We start from the raw sequence: 23869 nt of genomic DNA, 5'->3' as shown, positions 1-23869 counted from the left end.
GGGAGTAAATGTAGATATAATAATGATGAGTTACTGGAGTATTATAGTTTAGGAATATAGTCTTATTATTATTCCTACAGTATTTGTCCAGCAGGGGGCAATGTTAATTTAGTATGTTTAACTAAAGCTGAACACTAAAATGTCCATCCACCAGATGGCACACTTGTAAAATGAATCATCCTATGGGCAATGCTGCTCAGCATGCTAACCTTTAAAGAACTCTGTTAGTGATGTACAAAATCCGAAATTCTGCCTATAACATTCTATAAATGTACACAATTATTTCCATACTTTCCAAATATCAGGAATCCAGCATTGTGCTGCTGATACCCAAGTATGGAATGATAAATCGATAATGATAGAAGTGGAAGAGATGGTTAATGGATACACAGACACAGATTTAGGCTGAAATGATGCCACATGCAAAATTACTCTTTGCAGCCCCCATCCCACTGATTTTTTTATTTACTCAGTTTACCCAGGACACATGCGAGGACAGGGCACAGTCTTTTATATCCTAGGAAAATTGATTTAGACTTTATTCACATTTAAGCCCATTTTCATTAAAATTAGCAATCTTCATAAGCGTGCAAGAATATGATGTGCCCAATTCAGCAAGAATATGATGTGCCCAATTCAGCAAGAATATGATGTGCCCAATTCAGCAAGAATATGATGTGCCCAATTCAGCAAGAATACGATGTGCCCAATTCAGCAAGAATACGATGTGCCCAATTCAGCAAGAATATGATGTGCCCAATTCAGCAAGAATATGATGTGCCTAATCCAGCAAGAATACGATGTGCCCAATTCAGCAAGAATATGATGTGCCCAATCTAGCAAGTATATGATGTGCCTAATCCAGCAAGAATATGATGTGCCCAATCCAGCAAGAATATGATGTGCCCAATCTAGCAAGAATATGATGTGCCCAATCTAGCAAGAATATGATGTGCCCAATCTAGCAAGAATATGATGTGCCCAATCTAGCAAGAATATGATGTGCCCAATTCAGCAAGTATATGATGTGCCTAATCCAGCAAGAATATGATGTGCCCAATTCAGCAAGTATATGATGTGCCTAATCCAGCAAGAATATGATGTGCCCAATCTAGCAAGAATATGATGTGCCCAATCTAGCAAGAATATGATGTGCCCAATCCAGCAAGAATATGATGTGCCCAATCCAGCAAGAATATGGTGTGCCCAATTCAGCAAGAATATGGTGTGCCCAAATCAGCAAGAATATGACGTGCCTAATTAATTAACAGGTGCACACCACTTAATTAATTCCGTGCATCAAATTAGTGACGCGATGCCTCTGTCTGCCTTGCCAGAAATGTTACTCCAGTCGCTAGTGACTGGAGTAACATTTCTGGTGTAATGTATTACACCACTTTAAATGAATTTTATGGAGAGTTGTAGGCATGCCCCATCCCGGCCCTTCCCCAGCTTCCCTGATTTTAGTGGAGCTGCTTGAAACTGCCGTGAAAACGCTACATTTTTGCACAATTTTCATTGCGCAGAATTTTGCAACTTTTCAATGTCTATGGAAATCTGGAAAAAAGGATCCTCTTTGCTCTCCAAGTGATATGTCCTGTTTCTCCCATGCCTTCCTTGGTATGATATCTCAGTCCTTTTAATGTGGGATTTTAACCAGGATAGGCCTAGGAGATCTGCCCACTGGACCAGTTCTCGAGGGAACCCTGTGGTCACTTTCCACTGCAAACAGAGAAGTGACGACTTCTTTGCCGAAATTATCTAGCAGCCATTTTTCAAAGAAGCCATCCGGGTCTCTCCCTCTTACCTTTTCATGACACCCACCAGCCTGATATAAGCTGTAGCCGATTTTCCAGATCATCTGCCTTGACCAGTAAAGCGGCAAATGCTTGTGAATGTCTCTGTGGACAGGCCTCCAGCTCACTGGCTCTCCCCTCCACAGCAGTTATGCTCTCCGCCACTTTTTGTGCATCATGCCGGATTATATGAATGGTGTCCTGAATTTAGCCTGCCTGGCCTGTTAGCTTGGCCAGTGTGGAATTACATTTGTTAACAGCGTTTAAAATATCCATTACAGATGGGGGTTCCCTAAGGGATTTACACCAAGGGTGCTCTGTGCATTATTGTGCACCTGGGAGTTTGATTCTGTGCCATGAGCAACATCCTCCTCCTCCTCCTTCTCCTTCCACTCTCCCTCTTCCTCCTCTTCCTTCTCCCCCTCATTCTCTTCCTCCTCCTCCCACTCTTCCTCTTCCTCCTCTTCCTCCTTCTCTGGAACTAATGCAGCAAATCTAGATCCTTTTGGGGACATTATGTTGTTCCCCTGTGTGCCAGTCACTCACCTCTGTTTCTTTGGGCTGTGGGTGAATGCTCTATGAGCTTATTGCTCCAGTCTGGCTGCTGCCTCTCCTCCTACATCTCTCTGCCTCCGGCCACAGGAGATGCGAACGCCATCTTGGATGTCTGATGGCACCGCTCAGTCCTCCCTGCTGATTTTTTTGCTTCGGGTCATCTTCGCCGCCGCAGCCCAGAAAAAACGCCGCCAGGAACCGTCAGCCACCCCGTAGGATTCTTTTCTCCCCGAAATTGCGCCTCAGATGTGTCCTACAGGATAAGTGCAGCGGGAGCTCTCTGGAGACATGTCCTCACCGCGTGCACGCTAGGTAGCGCCCTCCTGGTGTTGAGACTTTTTAAAGCATTCTTACAGTGGCTTGTGAAAGTCTTCACCCCCTTTGGCATATTTCTTGTTTTACTACCTCACAATCTGGAATATCACAGGTTTTTGAGGTTTTGCATCAGTTCATGTCAAGAACATGCCGACAACTGTGCACATTTGGTTTTCTTTTTATTGTGAAGCAAACAACAGATAGGACAAAATCACTGAAAACATCAGTGTGCATAACTATTCACCCCCCTAAAGTCAGTACTTACACATAGTACAGTACATGATACACATCACTTAAGTTTGTTTCAGTAACTAAGCCTAGCTTCTAGGACACTTTCCAAATAACTAGTGCAAAACCTAGAACCCCAAGGTGTTTTACTGGGGTACAAACTGAAGTTTTTTTTTGGTTTTTTTTTTTTACATTTAATTAGCTGCACGGGGTTCCATTAGACCCCAAGCAAGTTTTTTTTTGGCATATTTACGCAAGTATCGAAGGTAGTTAACCGTCTGTTTCAGTAGCTTCCTAGCTCGGGTGCCCCTCTTTTTTTAATAAATGTTGTTTATTTTTTAATATGAAAACGTGGGTCCCATGGACCCCACGCACCTAAATCCATGTACCTCAATTGTTATCAGCTGCAGGGAGCATGTTCCGGCGCGTCTGATGCACATGGATCCGTGCATACAAGCCACCGGTCTATGGCAAACCGGAAGAATAACTTCATTTTCTGGGTCGGCAAAGATGTTAATGCGCGCGTGCTCATACACGGGGCCGGAAGTGAATTAAGTCAGCGTGGATTTAATATAAATATGAAGCTAGCAGACTACTTCACCACAATCTCCTCCCCTGATGAAGCCACTTGTGTAGTGGCGATAAGCGTGGGGTTTTTGGTTCGCTCTTTACCCTCCAGGTATTTCTTATTGCTAGCCCCATGGTTCAGATATATTCCTTCTGACCATCTAATCTTCTACCCTATCAGCAGTGCTTGTTTGCACCCATAGCAATGATACTAATCCTTTGTATTTAGGGCATTTGTGTCAGTAGCATATTCTATTCTATTTCTGTGCTTTCACTTATATGCATTCGATTTATACTTCTATTTAAAGGCATGTTCTCCTATTAATACCTTTATTTAGGTTTGATTGTGTTTTTTACTGTCACTTTGTATGACGCTGTAGGGCATTGTTGCCACAATAATTTTTGTGGTTGTTTTCTGGCTTGCACATGTGAGGGTTGACCATATCATGATTTTGCTATGGTATTGTTGTATATTAAAGCATCTCTGCTTTTTTAATTGTCTTTAATAAGTGTGTTGTTTGTCTGGTCTTTGTTCAATAAAAATCAGTGTTATTTGACTAGTGATCCCTGTCTCTGCATAGTCTTTTCTCTTTTTTCACTGGTACTTGTTTATAACTGTATGTGACAGGTGGATCCTTGTATGCACATATTAATAGTGGTGCCCTCCTTTCTCTCGCCTCAGTGTTATCATTTTCACATTCAAAATAGCAAATATACTATACCCATTGTAAGGCTGTGTTCACACGTTGCTTTTTTTAATGCAAATTTTCAGCTGCGTTTTACAGTACCAGCAAAGTCTATGGGATTTCGGAATTTTTTTGTCCTCAATATTTTATCAAGTACCTTGGTTTTGCAAAATTCCGCATTTCACGTCTTTCAGCATTTTTTCACCCATTGAAAACAATGGGTAGTGCAAAAAAAAATGCTGAAAAAACGCTGCAAATATGCAGGTATCAGGTTTTGCTACATTTTTGGTGCCAAATCCTGAGGAAGTTGTCAGGCTATTTTTTTTTTTACACTAAACTTTTATCAGCATACACAAGAGACAAATCTACAGTGACAAAAACGCAGGTTTTGCCTGCGGGAAAAAACGCCACAAAAACGCAACGTGTGAACATAGCCTTAGGGGTTCACTCACTCTCTGGCGGCGGTTGAGTTCTTGGCGGCAAGTTCTTATATATATCAGCCAAGAGGAAACTCTTAAAATATAACTTTTATTAAATCTCTAAAATTATTTTGTACCTCCAATGTACTCATTAACCCCTATTGAAGTCAAAACATCACAACAAACCGCTCGTATAGTAAATTAGAGAGGGCCAACAATACTGATTCGGTCCTGATAGATGTATCTATGTAGCAATCTTTGTTGAAATCAGGACACAACAAATGAAATCAGGACACAATAGATAACCTCTTATATAGCATGTTGGAAAAAGCCAGCAGTATTAATCCAGTCCTGGTCCATTCATAACTTAAACAAAGTGATATAAAACATTAACAATATGTGTGGATCTCACCCATTCTTCAGCCTGTGGACGTCCTCCAGGGTTTTTCCTCCAATTCAGTTAGCTTGTTTTACTGAGAGTAAAAATCTACCCTGTCGTGCCCCTGATACTTGCTCCCGCCCTAACAAGGGCAGTACCCAAGTGTATCTAATACTCCACAGAAAAAGGAAAGAAGTCCCTCCCTACCCGTTTCTTCCTCCTCATAGAGGATTCATCAGGGGAGTGTAACTTGTATTTTGGAGAGCACTACAAAAAAGTGACTTTGTGCTATAAAGTGCTATGTTAAAAACATAATCTAGCAGACCTCACAGTGGTGGACGTCCATCTTTGTGGTACAGAGTGCTGTTACCACCTTCAAAAATGCAAAGCGAAAGGCTGGTTCTCCACACCTATCTTCTCTTTAAATACATTCTTTTTCCCTCCATTTCTAAGCGTCCCATGTCACTTCCAGGGTGGGGCTTAATTTACATTATCATTTATTTACCATAATTCACAACCTTTTTATTATAAAATCTTATCCTTCACTTTTTTTTAATTTTTCATAAGGATCTCAGTCCTAATTTTGTTTATCCATTCTGAGATAGTGCTCACATCACAGTGACATCATGTTTATCACCGAAAAACTCCCATGTGACCATTAACCTCCTATTGTATCCCACGTCTTAGGGTCATAGTCCCCCCACGTGTCAAAATATGGAGGTCACTGGGTGTTTACTTACGTCATTTACGGCGTCTAGGGCATCCATTGTTTGCATCTCTTCATGGTGTCTGGAACGCATGTTAGCTCCGCCATTTCCGGACGCCTGGAACGCAAAGCTTCCACGTCATTCCCAGGAGCCCAGGGTGTGCGCTCATTGCATCACTTCCGAGGGTCTGGACCGCAAGTCCTTTTTGGGCATCTTGAATGTGTGTCATTTACATTATTTTCGCCTAGGCGGATAATTTAGTATATTTTCATGCAGAATCTAATAAATACATTTTATAAAGTGCATTTTACATCTAGTTTTACCCTCTCACGATGGTCATTTATTTCCTATGGAGATCTCTCACACTTTTACCTTTATCTCTATACAGTCCCCTCTTTAGGTATTAGGGAGATATTGGAATATATCCCTTCCACATATTATAATCTAAAAAGGATGACTCCAGACTGCCCTCCTTTATTGTATTGGGGGGCACCAAACGACGCCACATCATTGCAAAATCATTGAAATTCTGCAATACTATTATGTATTATGTACCCTGCGGGTTCAGTCATCACAGAGGTACTGCATCTCACCCAGAGGTGTGGTATCCCACTCTCAGGTAAGGATGGAGTACTGCCCGGGACCCACTCACTTGCATCCATTACACTCCACTTCAGAGGGAAGGGCAAGATTGCACTCCACAGATTGGAGAGCACAGTCCCTGGTTCCTAGCTGGAGGGTGGAACCATGTAGTGGGTGTGGGTGGAGGAAGAAGCACATGGGAGCACTTGAGAAGGAGGCTATAAAAAGGGAAACCATCTTGGGAGAGTGTGTTCAGTCAGAGGAGGACAGAAAGAGGAGAAGGAGTGGGAGCAGGAGCTCTGCTCAGGAAAGCGGGCCTAGATGAGAGGCCCAGGTCTGTCTGAGGGAAGAGGACGGGAGCAGAGGAAGGCTCCAGAACAGAGGGGATCCCAGGGGCACGGGAAGTGCAGATGCCACCCGTGCTCCCGAATCTGCAGGAACGTGGAGGGATCAGGCCGCAAAGGGGACTGGCCCCTAACTAGTGGAGAACTACAAGGCTCAGCTAGAAACCGGAGGCTTCTGTACTTTCAGGGTGCAGTTGCTCACAGCTGCAGCTATATCGCCGAAAAGGTAGCCATATAGGATACAGGGGACTTCAGGTTACCCGCCAAGATCTGAGGTTACCGGCTTGGGACACTGGTTGCGAGGCGCAGGGCAGGAGGGTGAGAGCCAGCGCAGGAAGACGACCGAGGAAGGCACACAGAATGGGGTCCTGTTATGTACTCCTGAAACACCTGGGAGTTTGCTGAACCCCTTCCTTGGTAAACACAGGAAGCGTGGAAGGTTACCCTGATCCTAGTAACCTGGAGTGCAACAACTGAGTAAACCTTGAAGACTGCACCCCACTGTGTCCTAGCATTATTATCTGCGCCATCCCCTGCACTACACTGCACAGCAACATCTACCTCATCTATAACATCACTGCACTGCCCTGGAGCTTAGCTCTACCTGTGGAGAGCTGGACCAACTCTGCTGCGTCACCATCAGCTCCAGAGGATCTGCTCCGCAGTGGCGGCTCCATATAGCCGCATACCACAGGTGGCGTCACGAACATTATATATAAAAACTATAATCCCCTTTCACTTTTCCCCTGCAATTGACCGCCCTGGGTCACTGACCGGGTCACTGCCACTGTAACATCTCCCAGCATCGACCGGCCCGGCTACCGAGTACCCCACGGCCCAGGGGGCGCGTCATAATTACATCTCTGCACCACTATTGAATCCCAATATATAAAAATAATATACTAACCATTTTCTTATGAGCGATGATAAACATCATAATTCTTATTTATAAAGTGAGCCTATTCTTCAAGACATTATTACTGATCATAACAGTACTTACTAATTACAAAGGTTGTTCATCAAAAAAGCAAACATCAGAGGTACATACATATCGCCCTCTTTATTATTCAGGGCATTTAAACATTCGGCCTCTTTTATAGAAGGCATTTATCATTCTTATTAAGAAAAAATCTGACTTTTGGCTGGTCTTAGTAGGAGGTCCTCCACGCAAACATGATCGTCTATGTAGGGGGTATTTCAAGGGGACTACTGACTATACATAACAACTATAATTAAGCTGCTGGTTTAGTCCTTTAGGGGCCATAGTACTCAAACGGAATATCCATCTTGCTTCTTTTTGTTGCAAGATCTTGTCCATGTCTTCCCCTCTATTGTTAATTTTCATGCATTCAATCCCAGTGAAGGAGATTACTCTAGGATCTCCTCCATGTGCCAAATTCACATGCTTCGCAATTGGCGTCTCTTTTTTGTTTGTTATATCATTTAAGTGATCCCCCTATGCGTCGTCTCATCTCCCGTATAGTTTTTCCTACATATTCTTTTTTGCAGATGCATGTTGCCTTGTATATTACAAACTTTGTTCTGCAAGTAATAAAGTTTCTAATCTCGAAAGATTCTCCAGTGACATTACTCACAAAGGTTTTCTTGATTTTAACATTTAGGCAGGCTATACAGCCGCTACATTTGTAGCAGCCCTTTGGTCTTATTGGTAACCAAGATTTATCTTTTTTCGGGGGCACATAATGACTTCTGACTCTTTCCCCAATTGTTCTACTTCTACGGAACATAACTTGTGTTGTATTACCCACTGCTCTCTTTAGATCCTCATCCATTGTTAAAATCCCCCAATACTGCTCTATGATCCTTTTTGCTCCCAAAGCACCGTTATCAAAAGTAGCGATAAATCTTACACAATCCGCATTTTTTTTCCCCTTCCCCAAGATTTTAGGGGTAAGTAAGGTCTCTCTCTTTTGTTTCAGTGCAAATTGATACACCATTCTAAGGACCCAATCAGGGTATCCCCTTCTTTTAAATGTTTCTCTCATCTCTTTTGCCTCCTGTATGAATTCCTCCTCAGTGGAACAGTTCCTTCTAAGCCTAATGTATTGGCCCTTCGGTATTCCCTTCCTCAGATGGAAAGGATGATGGCTCTCCCACCGAAGAAGGGAATTTGTAGCCGTAGGTTTTCGATAGATAGTGGTGTGTATCTCCCCTCCCTCCTTCTTGCTGATCTGTACATCCAAGAAGGGCAGGTTTTTCTGGTGTATCTCATATGTAAATCTCAGTCCTATCTCATTCTTATTAAAAACCTCTACAAATTTCTCAAAATCTCCCCTGGGTCCTTTCCAGAATATTAGTATATCATCGATATATACCTTGTCCACAGTTCATTGTATTTTGTAAAACATTGTTTTTCCTCTGTAAAGACCACGGTTTCCTCCCAGCAGCCCAGGAACAAGTTGGCATAAGTAGGCGCACAAGAATTGCCCATGGCTGTGCCCCTGAGCTGGTGGAAGATTTTACCGTTAAACAGAAAGATGTTTGTGAGTACAAATTCTAGAAGAGTGAGTATCAATCCATTATGAGCTTGAAATTGGTTCCCTCTTGACCCTAGGAAGAACTTTACTGCCTCAATGCCTTTCGCATGCGGTATCGAGGAATACAAGGCCTCTGCGTCGATACTTGCTATGCAAACGTCCTTATCCAGCTGTACCCCCTCCAATTTACGCAAGAGATCCATAGTATCCCTTGTGTACGAGGGAAGCGCTTCCACAAAGGATCGGGAGTACCTGATCTAGGTATACACCTATAATTTTGTCCCAAGCTGTCAATACCCGATACTATAGGTCTCCCTTTTAGGACTTCCAGCCCCTTATGTATCTTTGGTAATGAATAGAATGTTGCCAGCTTGGGGTGTTGAGGTAGAAGAAAGTCTAGTTAGTTTTTACTTACTAGATTCTCCTCCCTAGCCTTTTTCAGGATCATTTCTAATTTTATTCTCATTTCTACAGTGGGATTACTTGATAACACGGCATAGTTGTCTTTGTCATCCAATATTTTCATGCACATATTTTCATACATTTTTTGCTCCCATAATAACTGTATTTCCCCCCTTGTCCGATTTTTTGATGACTATTTTATCGTCATTTTTTAGGGTTCTGAGGGCTTGGATTTCTTCCTTTGAACAGTTTGGTTTGCGAATTTTAGTATCCAGCTCCGTCAAATCTTTTGTTACCATGTTTACAAAAACATCTACTGCCGACAGGTCCCCAGTGGGTGGAGGCATTTTATTACTTTTGTTCCTTAATGATGTATGCGGTCCCATGCCATCAGACCCATCTGCGTACTCGTCCAATCCAGCTAATTCTTCCATATCAGGTAACAAATCAAGTGGAATGTTCAAATTAGAGCATAGTTGTTTTTCTTGCTGTGCAACGTATTTACGCCACCTTAATCTACGAGCAAACAAATTTAGATCTGTAGCCCAATCAAAAAGATTAAAATCATTTGTCGGTTTGTATGTTAATCCCTTACTTAGAACATTCATTTCTGCTTGCGTAAGGGGACGATCAGATAAATTAATTATGGATGATTTATCTATGTATTCCGATTCCTGAGGTAGTAGTTCCTCTCTAAAAAACCACCATTTGGTGATGGCCTGTTATTTCTATCACCTCTATATCTACCTCTGCCCCTTCCTCTTTGTCTACCTCTGAAGGGTTTATTTGTGCCTTCATTGTGAGAGAAGTCCGTTTCAGTGGATGAGAGATCAGTAATAGTGTCCTTCCGTTCCGGTCTCTCCTCCAGGAAACGATAGGCTTCATTTTCTTTAAACTCTTGTAAGTCCCTTTGATACTGTTTATGTTTACACTCTTTTAGATGGTATTGAAACCTCTCTATCGTGTTTTGTAGGAGGGTTTCTTTGTTTTTAAACTCAGGTTCACTTTGGAACTGTTTTGTAACCTCTATTTGTTCTTTTAATTTTTCATGTAGCCTCAGTAAATTTTCTTTTTCCTCTTCCAGGAGCAGTTGCATAAACCGTATTGAACTATTTGTGGCTTCCTGTTCCCACTTTGATAGTAATTGGGTTCTTCTACTTCTCTGTCCAGGAAGCAATGTGATTCTTAACCATTTTGGGACTATACCGTTCTTAACATAGTTTTCAATGCTTTGTATTTCCCACCACGAAAATATTTGTTCTTTATATGTTTTAGTTCATTCTTTAACCCCTTCGCAACCCTGGGATTTTCCGTTTTTGCATTTTCGTTTTTTGCTCCCCTTGTTCCCAGAGCCATAGCGTTTTTATTTTTTGGTCAATATGGCCGTGTGAGGACTTATTTTTTGCGGGATGAGTTGTACTTTTGAACGACATTACTGGTTTTACCATATCGTGTACGGGAAAAAAATTCCAAGTGCGGTGAAATTGCAAAAAAACTGCAATATCACAGATGTTTCTTTTTTATTTTTTTTACCATGTTCACTGAATGCTAAAACTGACCTGCCATTATTATTCTCCAGGTCATTACGAGTTCGTAGACACCAAACACGTATAGGTTCTTTTTTATTTAAGTGGTGAAAAAAAATTCCAAAGTTTGCTAAAAAAAAAAAAAAAATGGCGCCATTTTCCAAGACCCGTAGCGTCTCCATTTTTCGGGATCTGGGGCCAGGTGAGGGCTTATTTTTTGCGCGGCGAGCTGACGTTTTTATTGATACCATTTTGGGGTAGATCTGATGTTTTGATCGTCCGTTATTGCATTTTATTGCAATGTTGCGGCGACCAAAAAACTTAATTTTGGCGTTTAGAATTTTTTTCTCATTACGCCGTTTACCGATCGGATTAATTCTTTTATATTGATAGATCGGGCGATTCTGAACGCGGCGATACCAAATGTGTATGCGTTTTTTTATTATTATTATTTTATTTTGAATGGGGCGAAAGGGGGGTGATTTTAAACTTTTATATTTTTTTAATTTTTTTAAATATTTTTAGAAACATTTTTTTTTCACTTTTTGCATGCTTCTATAGTCTCCATAGAAGACTAGAAACAGCACTTGTCTGATCGCCTCTGCTACATAGAGGTGATGAGCAGATCACCTCTATGTAGCAGAAATACTCCTGTGCTATGAGCGCCGACCACTAGGTGACGCTCATAGCGATCAGCACATGACAACCACTGGGGTCTGCTGCAGATGCAGGGTTGTTATGCCCACTCATCGGTGACCCGCGATCACGTGACGGGTTCACCGATGGGCGGGGTAAGTGACGCGCTTCCGGCGAGGCGATGTTAAATGCCGCTGTCGGAGATTGACAGCGGCATTTAACATGTTAACAGCCGCGGGTGGATCGCGATTCCACCCGCGGCTGTTGCGGGCACATGTCAGCTGTAAGAATCTACCTATTTGTCCTCATTGGTAGCGGGGGACTGGCCACCCCCTGGCTACAGTGACGCCACTTACGAGTCACAGGCGCCCATATCTGTAGTTCCCTTTGTCGGTGTATCTAGGGACGCGCTCTCTCTCGTGCGCTGCGGCGCTCCGGCGGCGTCGGGGCCTGTGCATGGTTGCCTCGGTGATGGGGGGGATGACGTTGTTCCTCCTCCTCATCACGCGAGCCGCACGCCGGTCCACGTCATCGCCGGGGGCGCGGCATCACGGGGGACAGCGCGCCGATTGGTAGTTACACACGTCTCATTCATACAAATAGGACCCACTTTTTATCCTAACCACGCCTCCTGACGAAGCCGAGGTGAAACGCGCGTTGAGGCGTTTTGCAGACCGCCAACACGAGCCCCTGACTCTTATCATGACTCAAGGTAATTACTTACACAGTGCTGGCTAGCATATCGTTGTATGGCTCAACTAATGTTAGGCTGTTGATTTATATCAGCCGTTTGTCCCTCATCTTTACCTTGATTGACTAAGACACCTCAGATTATTATACCTCTTTTGAGCCAGCATGATATGGTGTCCTTAATGGTTGTCTTTACCCTGAGCCAACCACCGTTCTCTGTGCCTTATTTCAGTATAATTACCTTGTTGTTTTCTGATTAAACCACTATTTATATGATACTTACCAGGGGCTCTAATTGCGGTCCTCTTACTATCTTGGGTTTATTTAACCTGTATCTATTATTGTTTTAGCTGCTCTTCTCCCTATACCTTTTTATTTGTCTAGTATGATATATTTATGAATAAAGATTATATTTTGTATAGATCTCCAATGAGTCTTGAGTATCTCTTTATTATATTTGTCTATTTGTCTGACTATACCTTAGATACCTATTGGACTCTTGTTTGGGGTTTTTTTTTTTTTTTTGCTCGTTTGATAACACCCCCAATTCCATCCACCAAATCTCTCCCCCATAAGAGAGACAGCCCAACATGCTTATCCTATTCTCCTATAGTCATGAGAGGATTGATATAACTTAGAATAAAAGCAAGGCGTTGAATCATTGAGCATAACGGTGCAAAGAAACTGAAGCAAAACCAAGTGCCAGCATACCTGTTAGTACAGGTGTAATATGTATGTAGATGCACATGCACACTGTGGCCATACAACAGACAAAAGTAACCCAGAATAAAGACAATGCGTAGAAGCGCTGCAGTAAGTAAATAGTAACACGTAAAAAACATAGGGTACTTAGTTGACATTTTTTAATTAATAAAGCGTAAATGCAGTGTCGGACTGGGTTGGCGAAGGCCTACCAGTAACATTGATTCTTGGGGCCTACTGTTCGGCTACATGTAAAAATAACGTGACCCTAGTACCAATGCAGTGACGTTAGTATAAAATGGACCGACTCCGACACCAAAAATATATAATAAATTGGGTACAGTGGTTTAATGCAGGATGTGCTGTAGATTTTTTCATAAGAGTTTGGGAAAGTTATGAAATGTCCTATAAATGTCTGTTCTGTTCCTGATCCAAGGATCTCGGCTTTTAGTTGAGATGAATCTGTGCTGCACTTTATGTACACGCTCAGTAGTGAGGCAGGGCTGTGGAGTCAGAGTCGGTGGTTGGGCTTTGGTTTACCCAACTCCACACCACCCTGCCCAGTACACAAATTTACTTTTGCTTCTATGTAATATTAACTTGGCTAGCTTGTTTAATGAATGATTAGATTGTACTTTTTTCTGCAAATTGTGAATCAAGTGTAATAGCACTACTCATTAGCACTCCTTCACAGGGGCCTACCAGAGGATTCTCCTGTTCTCCTGTGGGCCAGTCCGAGCTTGCGTAAATGCCAACCACTGTGACAAGGTGTACCCAATCAGGATGGTCAATACTCCAGTAACTCACTTCACTATGTGCCAACATGCCTCATAGTAGACAGGGGCAGAGCAGGACCTATGCCTGACTGATTTTAACACCTGCCTGTGGAAAGCTGAGTAGATAAGGTCCACAGCCCAAAGTGGCGGACCAGCACACCTGATAATATATGTGTAATATATAGATGCACATGAGCACTGTGGCCATACAATAGTCAGAAATAACCTAGAATTAACACAATGCGTTGAAGCAGTAAGTAAATAAATAGTAACATGTAAAAAAAACAAAGTACTTTGACATTTTTTGATCAAAAAAGTGTTAAAACTATTCCACAGATTTGCTAAAAGAGGCAAATAACATGAAGTTATTTTTGACGCCTTTAGCATTGGTTCTAAGCGAAGTTTGTTTTTGTGGAAACAAACAAATTACTATTTTTGCAAGTGAAGGTACTCTGTGCAAAATTAAGCACACTAAAATGGCATCCCCCCAACCTATTTCTTATCAATCTATTCCGCTCCCAGTACTTCATAACATGGTATTTGCAGTTTGAACTGCATTTTTATGGTGACATGTTCCCTTTAAATTAGACAGGTAAAAAAATGAAATTAGCTATTTTTGTCAAATATGTCATTTTATGCAAACCTAATTTCATGTCACATTCTTCTGGACTTTCCCTGTATTTTTGGCAAGTGTGTCATTTTACGCAAACCCTTTTCACACGCAGTATTGACCTCGGGCTAAATTCGCTCATGTCACATTCTGCTGCTGTTCCCCTGTATGATGAATTCCAATAGGGTGTTTATCACATAAACACAAAGCAGCGTGTTTCAGTAACTAAGCCCAGCTTCTTGGACACTTACCAAATAACTACCGTGAAACATAGAACCCAAAGCTGTTTTTCTGGGGTACAAAATTAAGTTTTTTATTGAATTGAAAAAAAATGCGGGGGACGTGGTTATGCAGCTGAGCTGAGTGGTCTCACTGGAGCAGATATCCCGATATCCTGAATAAAATACAGTAAAAAGTATTACTAGAAAGTAAAAGAAAAAGTTTTTAAAAATTGTAAAAAGAATCACAAAAAAAGAAAAAATATTAATCCAGTAAATACATATATTTATACAAAATCAAAAATAAACAAAGTACACATATTTGGTATTGCCGCGTCTGGAACGACCTGACCTATAAAACTGACCCACTAGTTAACCTCTTCCGTGAACAAAAAAATAAAAAAGTGGCAAAAAACTATGCTTTCTCATCATACCGCTGAACAAAAAGCGGAATGAAACGTGATCAAAAAGTCGAATGTAAATAAAAATGGTATCGCTGAAAACATCATCTTATCTCGTAAAAAAACAAGGCACCACACAGCTCCATCAGCGGAAAAATAAAAAAGTTATAGCTCACAGAATAGAGTGATGCAAAAACAATTCTTTTTTCTATAAATAGATTTTGTGTAAAAGCGCCAAAACAAAAAAATTATATAAATGTGATATCGCTGTAATCGTACTGACACGAAGAATAAATTTGTCTTATCACTTTTACCATACAATGAACGATATAAAAAAACAATTCCTGAATTGCTAGTTTTTGTTCATTCTGCCTCCCAAAAATCGGAATAGAAAGATATCAAAAAATGTCATGTGCCCAAAAATGGTACCAATAACTTGTCCAGCAATAAGCAAACCTTCACATGACTCTGTCGGCAGAAATGTAAAAAAATTATAAATCTCAAAGTATGGTGGTGCAAAAACTTTTAGTGTGTGATAGCAGCGAAATATAAATCTGGTATCGCTGTAATTGCAGTGACCCGATGAATAGAGTCATCTAATCACTTATAACGCATAAGAAATGGGGTAAAAAATAAATCAATTCTTCACCTGCAGTTGATTTTTAAATTCTGCCTCCCAAAGATCGCAGTAAGGCTCGGCTCACATTTATCCTGCACTCTACACTGAACGCTTACACTGGGATTTCCATTTAAATCTCTGAAATACGTGATTCAGATGGACCGCACCATGGAACATTCCCTATAATGAGACAGATGGAGGCACTGTGGATGCAGTCTGGCCTGGGTGGTGTTCGTCTTTTTAAGCGTTCATAAATGTGGGGTCGACCACAGTTTTCTGCACCTCTGAAAACAAGGACACAGCTCAACAGAGGCCAGAGTAATTGCTGCTTCATTATAGTGAATGGATCCCTCGGGGGTTTCATCTGAATTATGTCATTCAGAGATTTAGATGGAAACCCCGATGTTAGTGCTCATTGTAGAGTTCAGGATAAATTTGATCCAAAATGTTATGTAAAATGTTCCCAATAAAAGCTTCAATTCAATCCACAAAAATTGCAGCTCCCCACTCAGGTCCGTCATCTGCCAATGGAAATATAGGGGCTTCCACATAACTGCTAGTACAAAGGCCCTGGAAAAGCTCTATGGCTCCTTGCCCCCAAAAGAAATCCAGTGAATTTTGAGCTCTCAAATACAAATCCCTCCTTCCTTCTGAGCCCTACAGCGTGCCTAAACTGCAGTTAGCATCCACGTTTGGCATTTTTGTGCCTATGAGAGCCCCCCTAATTTACGGGATCCATGTCTCAAGAAGCACGAGCTGGGCACAATGTATGTGAACTACAATGTACTGGCACTACACTGGCAGATTTGCAATTTTCACTTAGCAACATTCATTGCTGCTTTTTTCTGGAAAACACCCATGGAGTCAAAATCACTAGACAAATTCCCAGAGGGATGTAATTTCCAAAATAAGGTCACTTGAGGGGGGATTCTGCTCTTCTAGCACTTTGGGGCTCGGTATATAAAGTCCTGAAATTATTCTACAATAATTTGTTCTCCAAGAGTCAAATAGCATTCCTTCCCTTCTGAGTCTCGCCGTGTGGCTAAGAAGTACTGTACAGCCACATATAGGGTATTGCCATGTACAGCAGAAATTGTGTGACAAATTTTTGTGCCATTTTTACCCATTTTCCCATGTGACAATGTAAAATCTGGGGCAAAAACTACATTTTTGTGGTAAAAATTTGAATTCTTTATTCTTCACTGCCCAATGTTATAAAATTCTGTGACACACATGTGGTGTCAATATGATCACTGCACCCCTAGATTAATTCATTGAGAGGTGTAGTTTGTAAAATGAGGTCACTTATGGGGGGATTCTGCTGTCCTGGCACCTCAGGCTCTCAGCCAGTGTGACATGGCACCCTCAAACTATTTCAGCAAAATGTGCACTACAATATGGCTCCTACCCTTCTGAGCTATGCACTGTCCCTTAAAAGTAGTTTTCGACCACATATGAGGTATTGGCAAACTCAGGAGAAATTGCGAAACATATTTTGTGGTCCATTTTCCCCTATTGAAAATTGAAAACTTGGGGCCTAAGTAACATTTTAGTAGAAAAAATGGCATTTTCCATTGACTCAGCCCAATGTTATACATTTCTATGAATCGCTTGAGGGTTACAAATGCTCACTACACCACTAGATGAATTCCTCAAGAGGTGTCGTTTCCAAAACAGGGTCACTTCCGGGGGATTTCTGCTGCTTTGGCATGTCAGGGGCTCTTAAAATGTGACATGGCATCCACAATCTGTTCCAGCCAAAATTGTGCCCCAGAAATCAATTGGCGTTCCTTCCCTTCCAAGCCCTGCCGTGCGCCCAAACACTAGTTTTCCACCGATGGGGTATTGATGTACTCAGGACAAATTGCACAACAAATTGTATGGTCCATTTCCTCCTGTTACCCTTGTGAAATTTGGGGCTGAAGCAACATTTTTGCGGGAAATGGAACGTCTCATCAGCTCAACGTTCTAAAATTCTGTGAAGCACCTATGGGTTCAAGGTGTTTTGCTACACCTCTAGATAAGTTTCTTGTGGGTGTAGTTTCCAAAATCGGGTCACTTCTGGGGGTTTCCACTGTTTAGGCACATCAGGGGCCCTGCAAGCGCGACATGGTAGCAGCTATCTATTCCAGTCAAATTGCACTCTTTTCCTTCCGAGCCCGGCCGTGCACCCAAACAGTCGTTTTCCTCCACATATGGGGTATCGGTGTACTCAGCAGAATTTGCACAACAAATTGTACTGTTCATTTTCTCCTTGTAAAAATATAAACGTTTTTTTGGGAAAAAATTAAAATGTTCATGTTTTTCCTTTCTGATTGCTTTAATTCCTGTGAAGCACCTAAAGGGTTAATAAACTTCTTAAATGTGGTTTTGAGCACTTTGAGGGGAGCAGTTTTTATCCCCTTTCCGGCCCAAGGCGTACTAATATGTATCTGTGCCCTGGGCCTTATTGACCTGATACGTATTAGTACTCCCTACCTTTAATGCGGCACCGCGACTTCTGGGAAAAAAAAAGTTGACACCAAGCACACTGACACACACATACTCTAAATAAAGTACTGACACACACGCACCACATACATAAGGAAAAAAAATGTCCTGCTCATCCCAAACTCGCTATTCAGCGGAGGAGTCAAATGCTTTCCTTGCCTCCTCGTCGTCGTCCTCCCTCTTCCTCCTCAGGTGCTGCTGGACCACCCCTCAGTCGTCGCAAGAGAGAAGATGATCCAGCGCCCCCCACTACTGACCCCATATGGACCTCGCCCCCCGAAAATTATGAGCCACTGATTCCTGATTTCGTGGCGGAATCAGGAATCAAGTTTGACACCCCGGCCTCACAAAAATAGACTTTTTCAAAGTCTTTTTTTCTGAGGACTTTATAAACCTTATGGTGGGCCAAACTAATTTATATGCTCATCAATTTTTGGAACAAAACCCTTCTTCATCATTTTCTAACTGTAGACGCAGAAGAAATGATGAAGTTTTGGGGCCTGGTCCTTCATATGGGGATCCTGAAGAAGCCATAACTTCGGCAATACTGGAGTGTTGACGTTTTGCATAACACTCCAGTGTACCGAATGGTCATGATCCGGAGACGCTTTGAGGCCATCCACAAGTTCTTGCATTACCAAGATAATGCAAGGTGTCCTGCACGCGATGACCCGAACTTTGATTGTCTTTTCAAAGTTCGGACTTTCATTGAGCACTTCAACAATAAGTTTGCTGAAGTGTATGTGTCCCAAAGGGACATCTGCGTGAATGAGTCCTTAATCCATTTTAAGGGGCGGCTTGGATTCCGGCAGTACCTGCCCAGTAAGAGGGCCAGGTACAGGATCAAGCTGTATAAACTTTGTGAGAGTACCTCAGGGTACACTCACAAGTTTAGAGTTTACGAAGGGAAGGACTCCCGGATTGACCCCCCTGAATGCCCCCCTGTTCTGGGAGTGAGTGGGAAAATTGTGTGGGACTTGGTGCACCCACTGCTGGATAAAGGTTATCACTTGTATGTGGATAACTTTTATACCAGTGTCCCTCTCTTCAAGTCCCTCTCTGCGCGACGTACCGCAGCCTGCGGTACTGTCCGCAAAAATCAGAGAGGCCTCCTAAAGACGCTAATTGGGCAGCTGCTCAGAAGGGGTGAGAGCAAAGCCCAATGTAACGACCACCTGTTGGTGGTCAAGTACAAGGACAAGAGGGTTGTCCTTCTCTTGACCACCATACTTGGTGATGGCAGCACCCTCAGCCCAGTACGAAGCTCCACTACACAGGTCGCCAAACCAGACTGTGTAGTGGGATACAACAAGTACATGGGGGGAGTTGATCTCTCTGATCAAGTCCTCCAGCCGTACAGTGCTTTGAGAAAGGCCAAGGTATGGTATAAGAAGCTGGCCGTTGTACAGATGGCAATGCACAACGCTTTCCTTCTGTCACAATATGCAGGCCAGACTTCTACGTCATATCTTCACTTTCAGGAGACAGTTATCAAGGCCCTGATATTTGGCAGTGGTGACGGAGCGGGCCCCAGTACTTCCGGAACTGAAGGACCTCGAATTGTACTGGGCCAGCATTTCCCGGGGCAGATCCCTCACAGCGGAAAAAAAGGTAAGTCACAAAAGAAGTGCCGAGTGTGTTATAAAAGTGGAATACGCAAGGACACCATTTATCAATGTGACACCTGCCCCGACAAACCTGGCCTGTGCATGAAAGAATGCTTCAAAAACTACCATACTTCCATGGACTACTAAATTAATTTCTGACGTATGACAACTTGACGAACACTACACAACTGATGTAGTGTTCGTCAGGTTGTCTTACACAACTGATGTATAACACTACATTATAAAGTTCACAAATCGGGTATCCGTTCCAAAAAGGAGGCACTTGTTGGGCATTTCCACTGTTTAGGCGCATTAGGGACTCTGAGAACGTGACATGATGCCCGCAGACCATTCCATCAAAGTCTGCACTCCAAAGCGTGACTCCTTCCCTTCCGAGTCCTGACATGCGCCCCAAAACAGTAGTTTTCTCCAACACATGGGGTATCTGTGTACTCAGGAGAAATTGCATAACAACTTTTGGGGTCCAATTTCTCCTAGTACCTTCGTGAAAATAAAAATATTGCGGCTAAAAGACTGTTTTTGTGGAATTTTTTTTTTTTTTCACGGCTCTACGTCATAAACCTTTGCAAAACACTTGGGGGTTCAAAGTGCTCACTACACATCTAAATAAGTTCCCTGAGGGGCCTAGTTTCCAAAATGGGGTCGCTTGTGAGGGGTTTCCACCGTTTAGGCACATCATCAATTTTAGTGAAAAAAAAGTTAAATATTCATTTTTTCCTTTCACGTTCAGTTATTTGGTGTGAAGGGTTAATAAACTTCTTGAAGGTGGTTTTGAGCACCTTGAGGGGTGCAGTTTTTAGAATGGTGTCACTTTTGGATATTTTCTGTCATAAAGGCCCCTCAAAGTTACTTCAAATATGATGTGGTCCCTAAAAAAAAATGTTTTTGTAAATTTTGTTGTAAAAATGAGAAATCGCTGGTCAACTTTTAACCCTTATAGCTCCCTAACAAAAAAAAATTTGGGTTCCAAAATTGTGCTGATGTAAAGTAGACATGTGGGAAATGTTATTTATTAACTATTTTGTGTGACATATCTCTCTGATTTAAGGGCATGAAAATTCAAAGTTTGAAAATTGCAAAATTTTCAAAACTTTCGCCAAATTTCCGTTTTTCCCACAAATAAACGCAAGTGATATCGAAGAAATTTTACCACAATCATGAAGTACAATATGTCACGAAAAAACAATCTCAGAATCAGGGGGATCCGTTGAATCGTTCCAGAGTTATTACCTCCATAAAGTGACAGTGGTCAGAATTGTAAAAATTGGCCTGGTCATTAACGTGCAAACCACCCTCGGGGTTAAAGGGGTTAAAATAGTGTCACTTTCGGTATTTTCTGTCATATAGGCCCCTCAAAGTCACTTCAAACGTGATGTGGTCCCTAAAATTGCTGATAAACTTTGATGATAAACTTTTCACCCTTCTAACTTCCTAACAAAAAAAAAAAATAAGTTTCAAAAATGATGCTGATGTAAAGTAGACATATGGGAAATGTTATTTAAAAATGATTTTGTACAACATGACTAACTGGTTTAAGGATCTAAAAATTGAAAGTTTGAAAGTTGCGAAATTTGTAACATTTTTGCCAAAATTCCGATATTTTCCCAAATAAACAAAAAAATGTTTTTACCTAAATTTACCACCAACATAAATTACAATATGTCATGACTGAACAATCTCAGAATCACTGGGATTCGTTGAAGCGTTCTAGAGTTTTTACCACATAACATAAATTGACACGGGTAAGAATTGTAAAATTTTACCTGGTCTCGAAGGTGAAAGCAGGCGTTAGAGCAGAGGGGTTAAAGAAGCACTCCCATTTTTCCTTTTAATATATTGTAATTATCATATTATATAGCACTGTGTACTTACAGTTGCTCATTTTGCCTTTCCACCCAGCTAATTATTGTGTTTTCCATTAGGTCCATGACGTCAATTGATTAAAAAATGACTAGCGGAGTCCTTCTAAGCTTTATGTAGGAACAGGAGGTCAATTTTCCATGTGTGACATCAGTCACAGCAAAAGTCAATGGCAGGGGGGAGGGGTGGAGCAGCTGGGCCAGGAGTTGAAGAGAGGAATGATCTTTCCAGGAACACGAGACTTCCTGTTTCTACATAGAGCAGAGAAGAATTAGCTGGGTAGAAGGGAAAAATGAGCAATTGTAAGTACACAGGGCTATATAATATAATGACTGCAATATAATAAGAGGATAAAAACTTTGATGGGAAGAGTGATACTTTAAGATTTCAATAATTTTGTCTTTTCCTTTCAGTATTGGGACAATACTGAACATGTGATGGCTTTATACATCGGTTGCCCAGTCCATCATCTATTTATCATATTGTGGAGGGGAGAAAGCCATTACTTGAAGCCCCTACTCCATGTTCACAGCTTTTTGGAATTCTTCCAATTTAGTTTACTAAGTGCATAATTTAAAAGGGACCTGTCACCAGGTCAAAATTGACCAGCTTTTGCTATTATTTTATTCCTGCTGCTCTCTTTAATATTGTTTTGTGTTTGTTTTTTTTTTAGTTTTTTTTAGTTTTTTTCAATCCGCCTTATGCTTTCAGAGATATGACCCTGTTTATTTAGTGTTAATTATTATAGTTTTTACCAAGGGGGCCTTTCTCGAAGGATTCTATGGGGATGTGTCTATTTAAATTGCTCTGCATGATTAACCTGTAAGCAATTTGGTAAAGAAAGTAAAAAGGGCAATATCTCTGAAACTGAATGGTGGATTTGAAAAAAAGAAAACTGAATACTAAGGGGAGCAGCAGGAATAAATCAAGAGTAAAAATCGGGCACTTTTGCCCTTGTAAAAAGATCCTCTTTAAGCATTGTCAATTCCATTTATGTCATGTTAATGGACAATTAGATTTTAATTTTGACACCGTGTATAAAATGTGGTTTATATGATTTGCTTTCAGATAACTCCTGAATATCTGCAGACTGTATGCACGCGACTTTTTAACAGCCAGTTGAGGCAAAGCGCAGCTCAAAGCATTGACTTCACCAGACCTGGAACTGTAAGTTCATGAAACTAGTATAGTGTTCTCATTGTTCTTTGTAATGTTACTCCTATTAGGTATCTGACTTTACATATTGTTTTTTTTTCATATTTCCAGCATATTACAAATTATATTCATTACAGATGTCTAAGAAGACTTTTGTGTACTTTAAAGGGAATCTGTCCAATTGTTTTTTGCCACCTAATCTGAGAACAGCGTAATGTAGAAATAGAGACCTGGATTCCAGCGATGAATCACTTACTGGGCTGTTTGCTGTAGTTTTGATAAAATCACTTTTATCAGCAGGAGATTATCACTAAAGGACTAGTAAACCTACTTTAATTAAGTCCTCCATATTCATGAGCTCTGTATAACCCCGCCCACAAGGCTGGTTGCCTGCTTTTTGCCTATGCAAAGTGTAAACAAATCTGCCAATCAGTGGTGTGGGCGGGGTTATACAGAGATCAGCAATCAGAGAACTGGTAGATCTGCAGCAGATAAAACAGTGGTTTTATCAAAAGTGCAGGAATCAGAGTCCCTGCCCCTACATCATGTTTCTCTCACATAGGGTAGCAAAAACCTGGTGACGGTTTCCTTTTAACTACTTCTGCATTGCGCATAGACTATAAATGTTTATGCTGTCCACACTTTCATCTCCACTGACGTTTGAACATGTCATTGCAGAGCAAGCAGCTTGCATGAGATTGTGCAGCTGTATGGGCTAGGAGCTGGTTGTCAGGCACAATCACAGAGTAGGTACACATGGTTTACTATATAAACAGCGCTGAACGAGTGCTTGTGTATACAGATTAGGAAGCACTGACAGTACTTACTCCTCCTGTCCCAGTGATCATGTGATCGCTGGATTTAGAGATGGAACAGGAGCTGCTGGGTCCTAGGAGACAGAGTCAGCTCTACTATGCAGGCAGGAGGCTGAATTTTCCCTGTAACTGGGGCTAATAAACCAGCACCAATTACAAGGAAAATCAGCAAATAAAAATTAATGTATTAACATGTTAAAATGCCTCACACAACTCTATTAACATCTTTTGGGGGAGCCCAGTGTGCGAAATAAATAAAAAAAAA

The 23869-nt window shown here is 41.5% G+C and overlaps 1 protein-coding gene across 3 annotated transcripts in view; it reads left to right on the top strand.

Moving 5' to 3' along the window:
- Positions 1-23869, top strand: part of ARMC9 (armadillo repeat containing 9) — a 246026-nt gene that overhangs the window by 80692 nt on the left and 141465 nt on the right. For all 3 annotated transcript variants that reach the window (XM_073675277.1, XM_073675278.1, XM_073675276.1), the window contains exon 9: positions 22703-22801. In XM_073675277.1, coding sequence (XP_073531378.1) covers positions 22703-22801 — 99 coding nt within the window. The remainder of the gene's footprint in view (positions 1-22702; positions 22802-23869) is intronic.

The sequence above is a fragment of the Phyllobates terribilis genome, unplaced genomic scaffold, assembly GCF_046119375.1.
Source record: "Phyllobates terribilis strain yellow unplaced genomic scaffold, ASM4611937v1 Scaffold_3__8_contigs__length_932513732, whole genome shotgun sequence".
Taxonomy (NCBI): domain Eukaryota; kingdom Metazoa; phylum Chordata; class Amphibia; order Anura; family Dendrobatidae; genus Phyllobates; species Phyllobates terribilis.
This window is presented reverse-complemented; position numbering and strand designations above follow the sequence as displayed.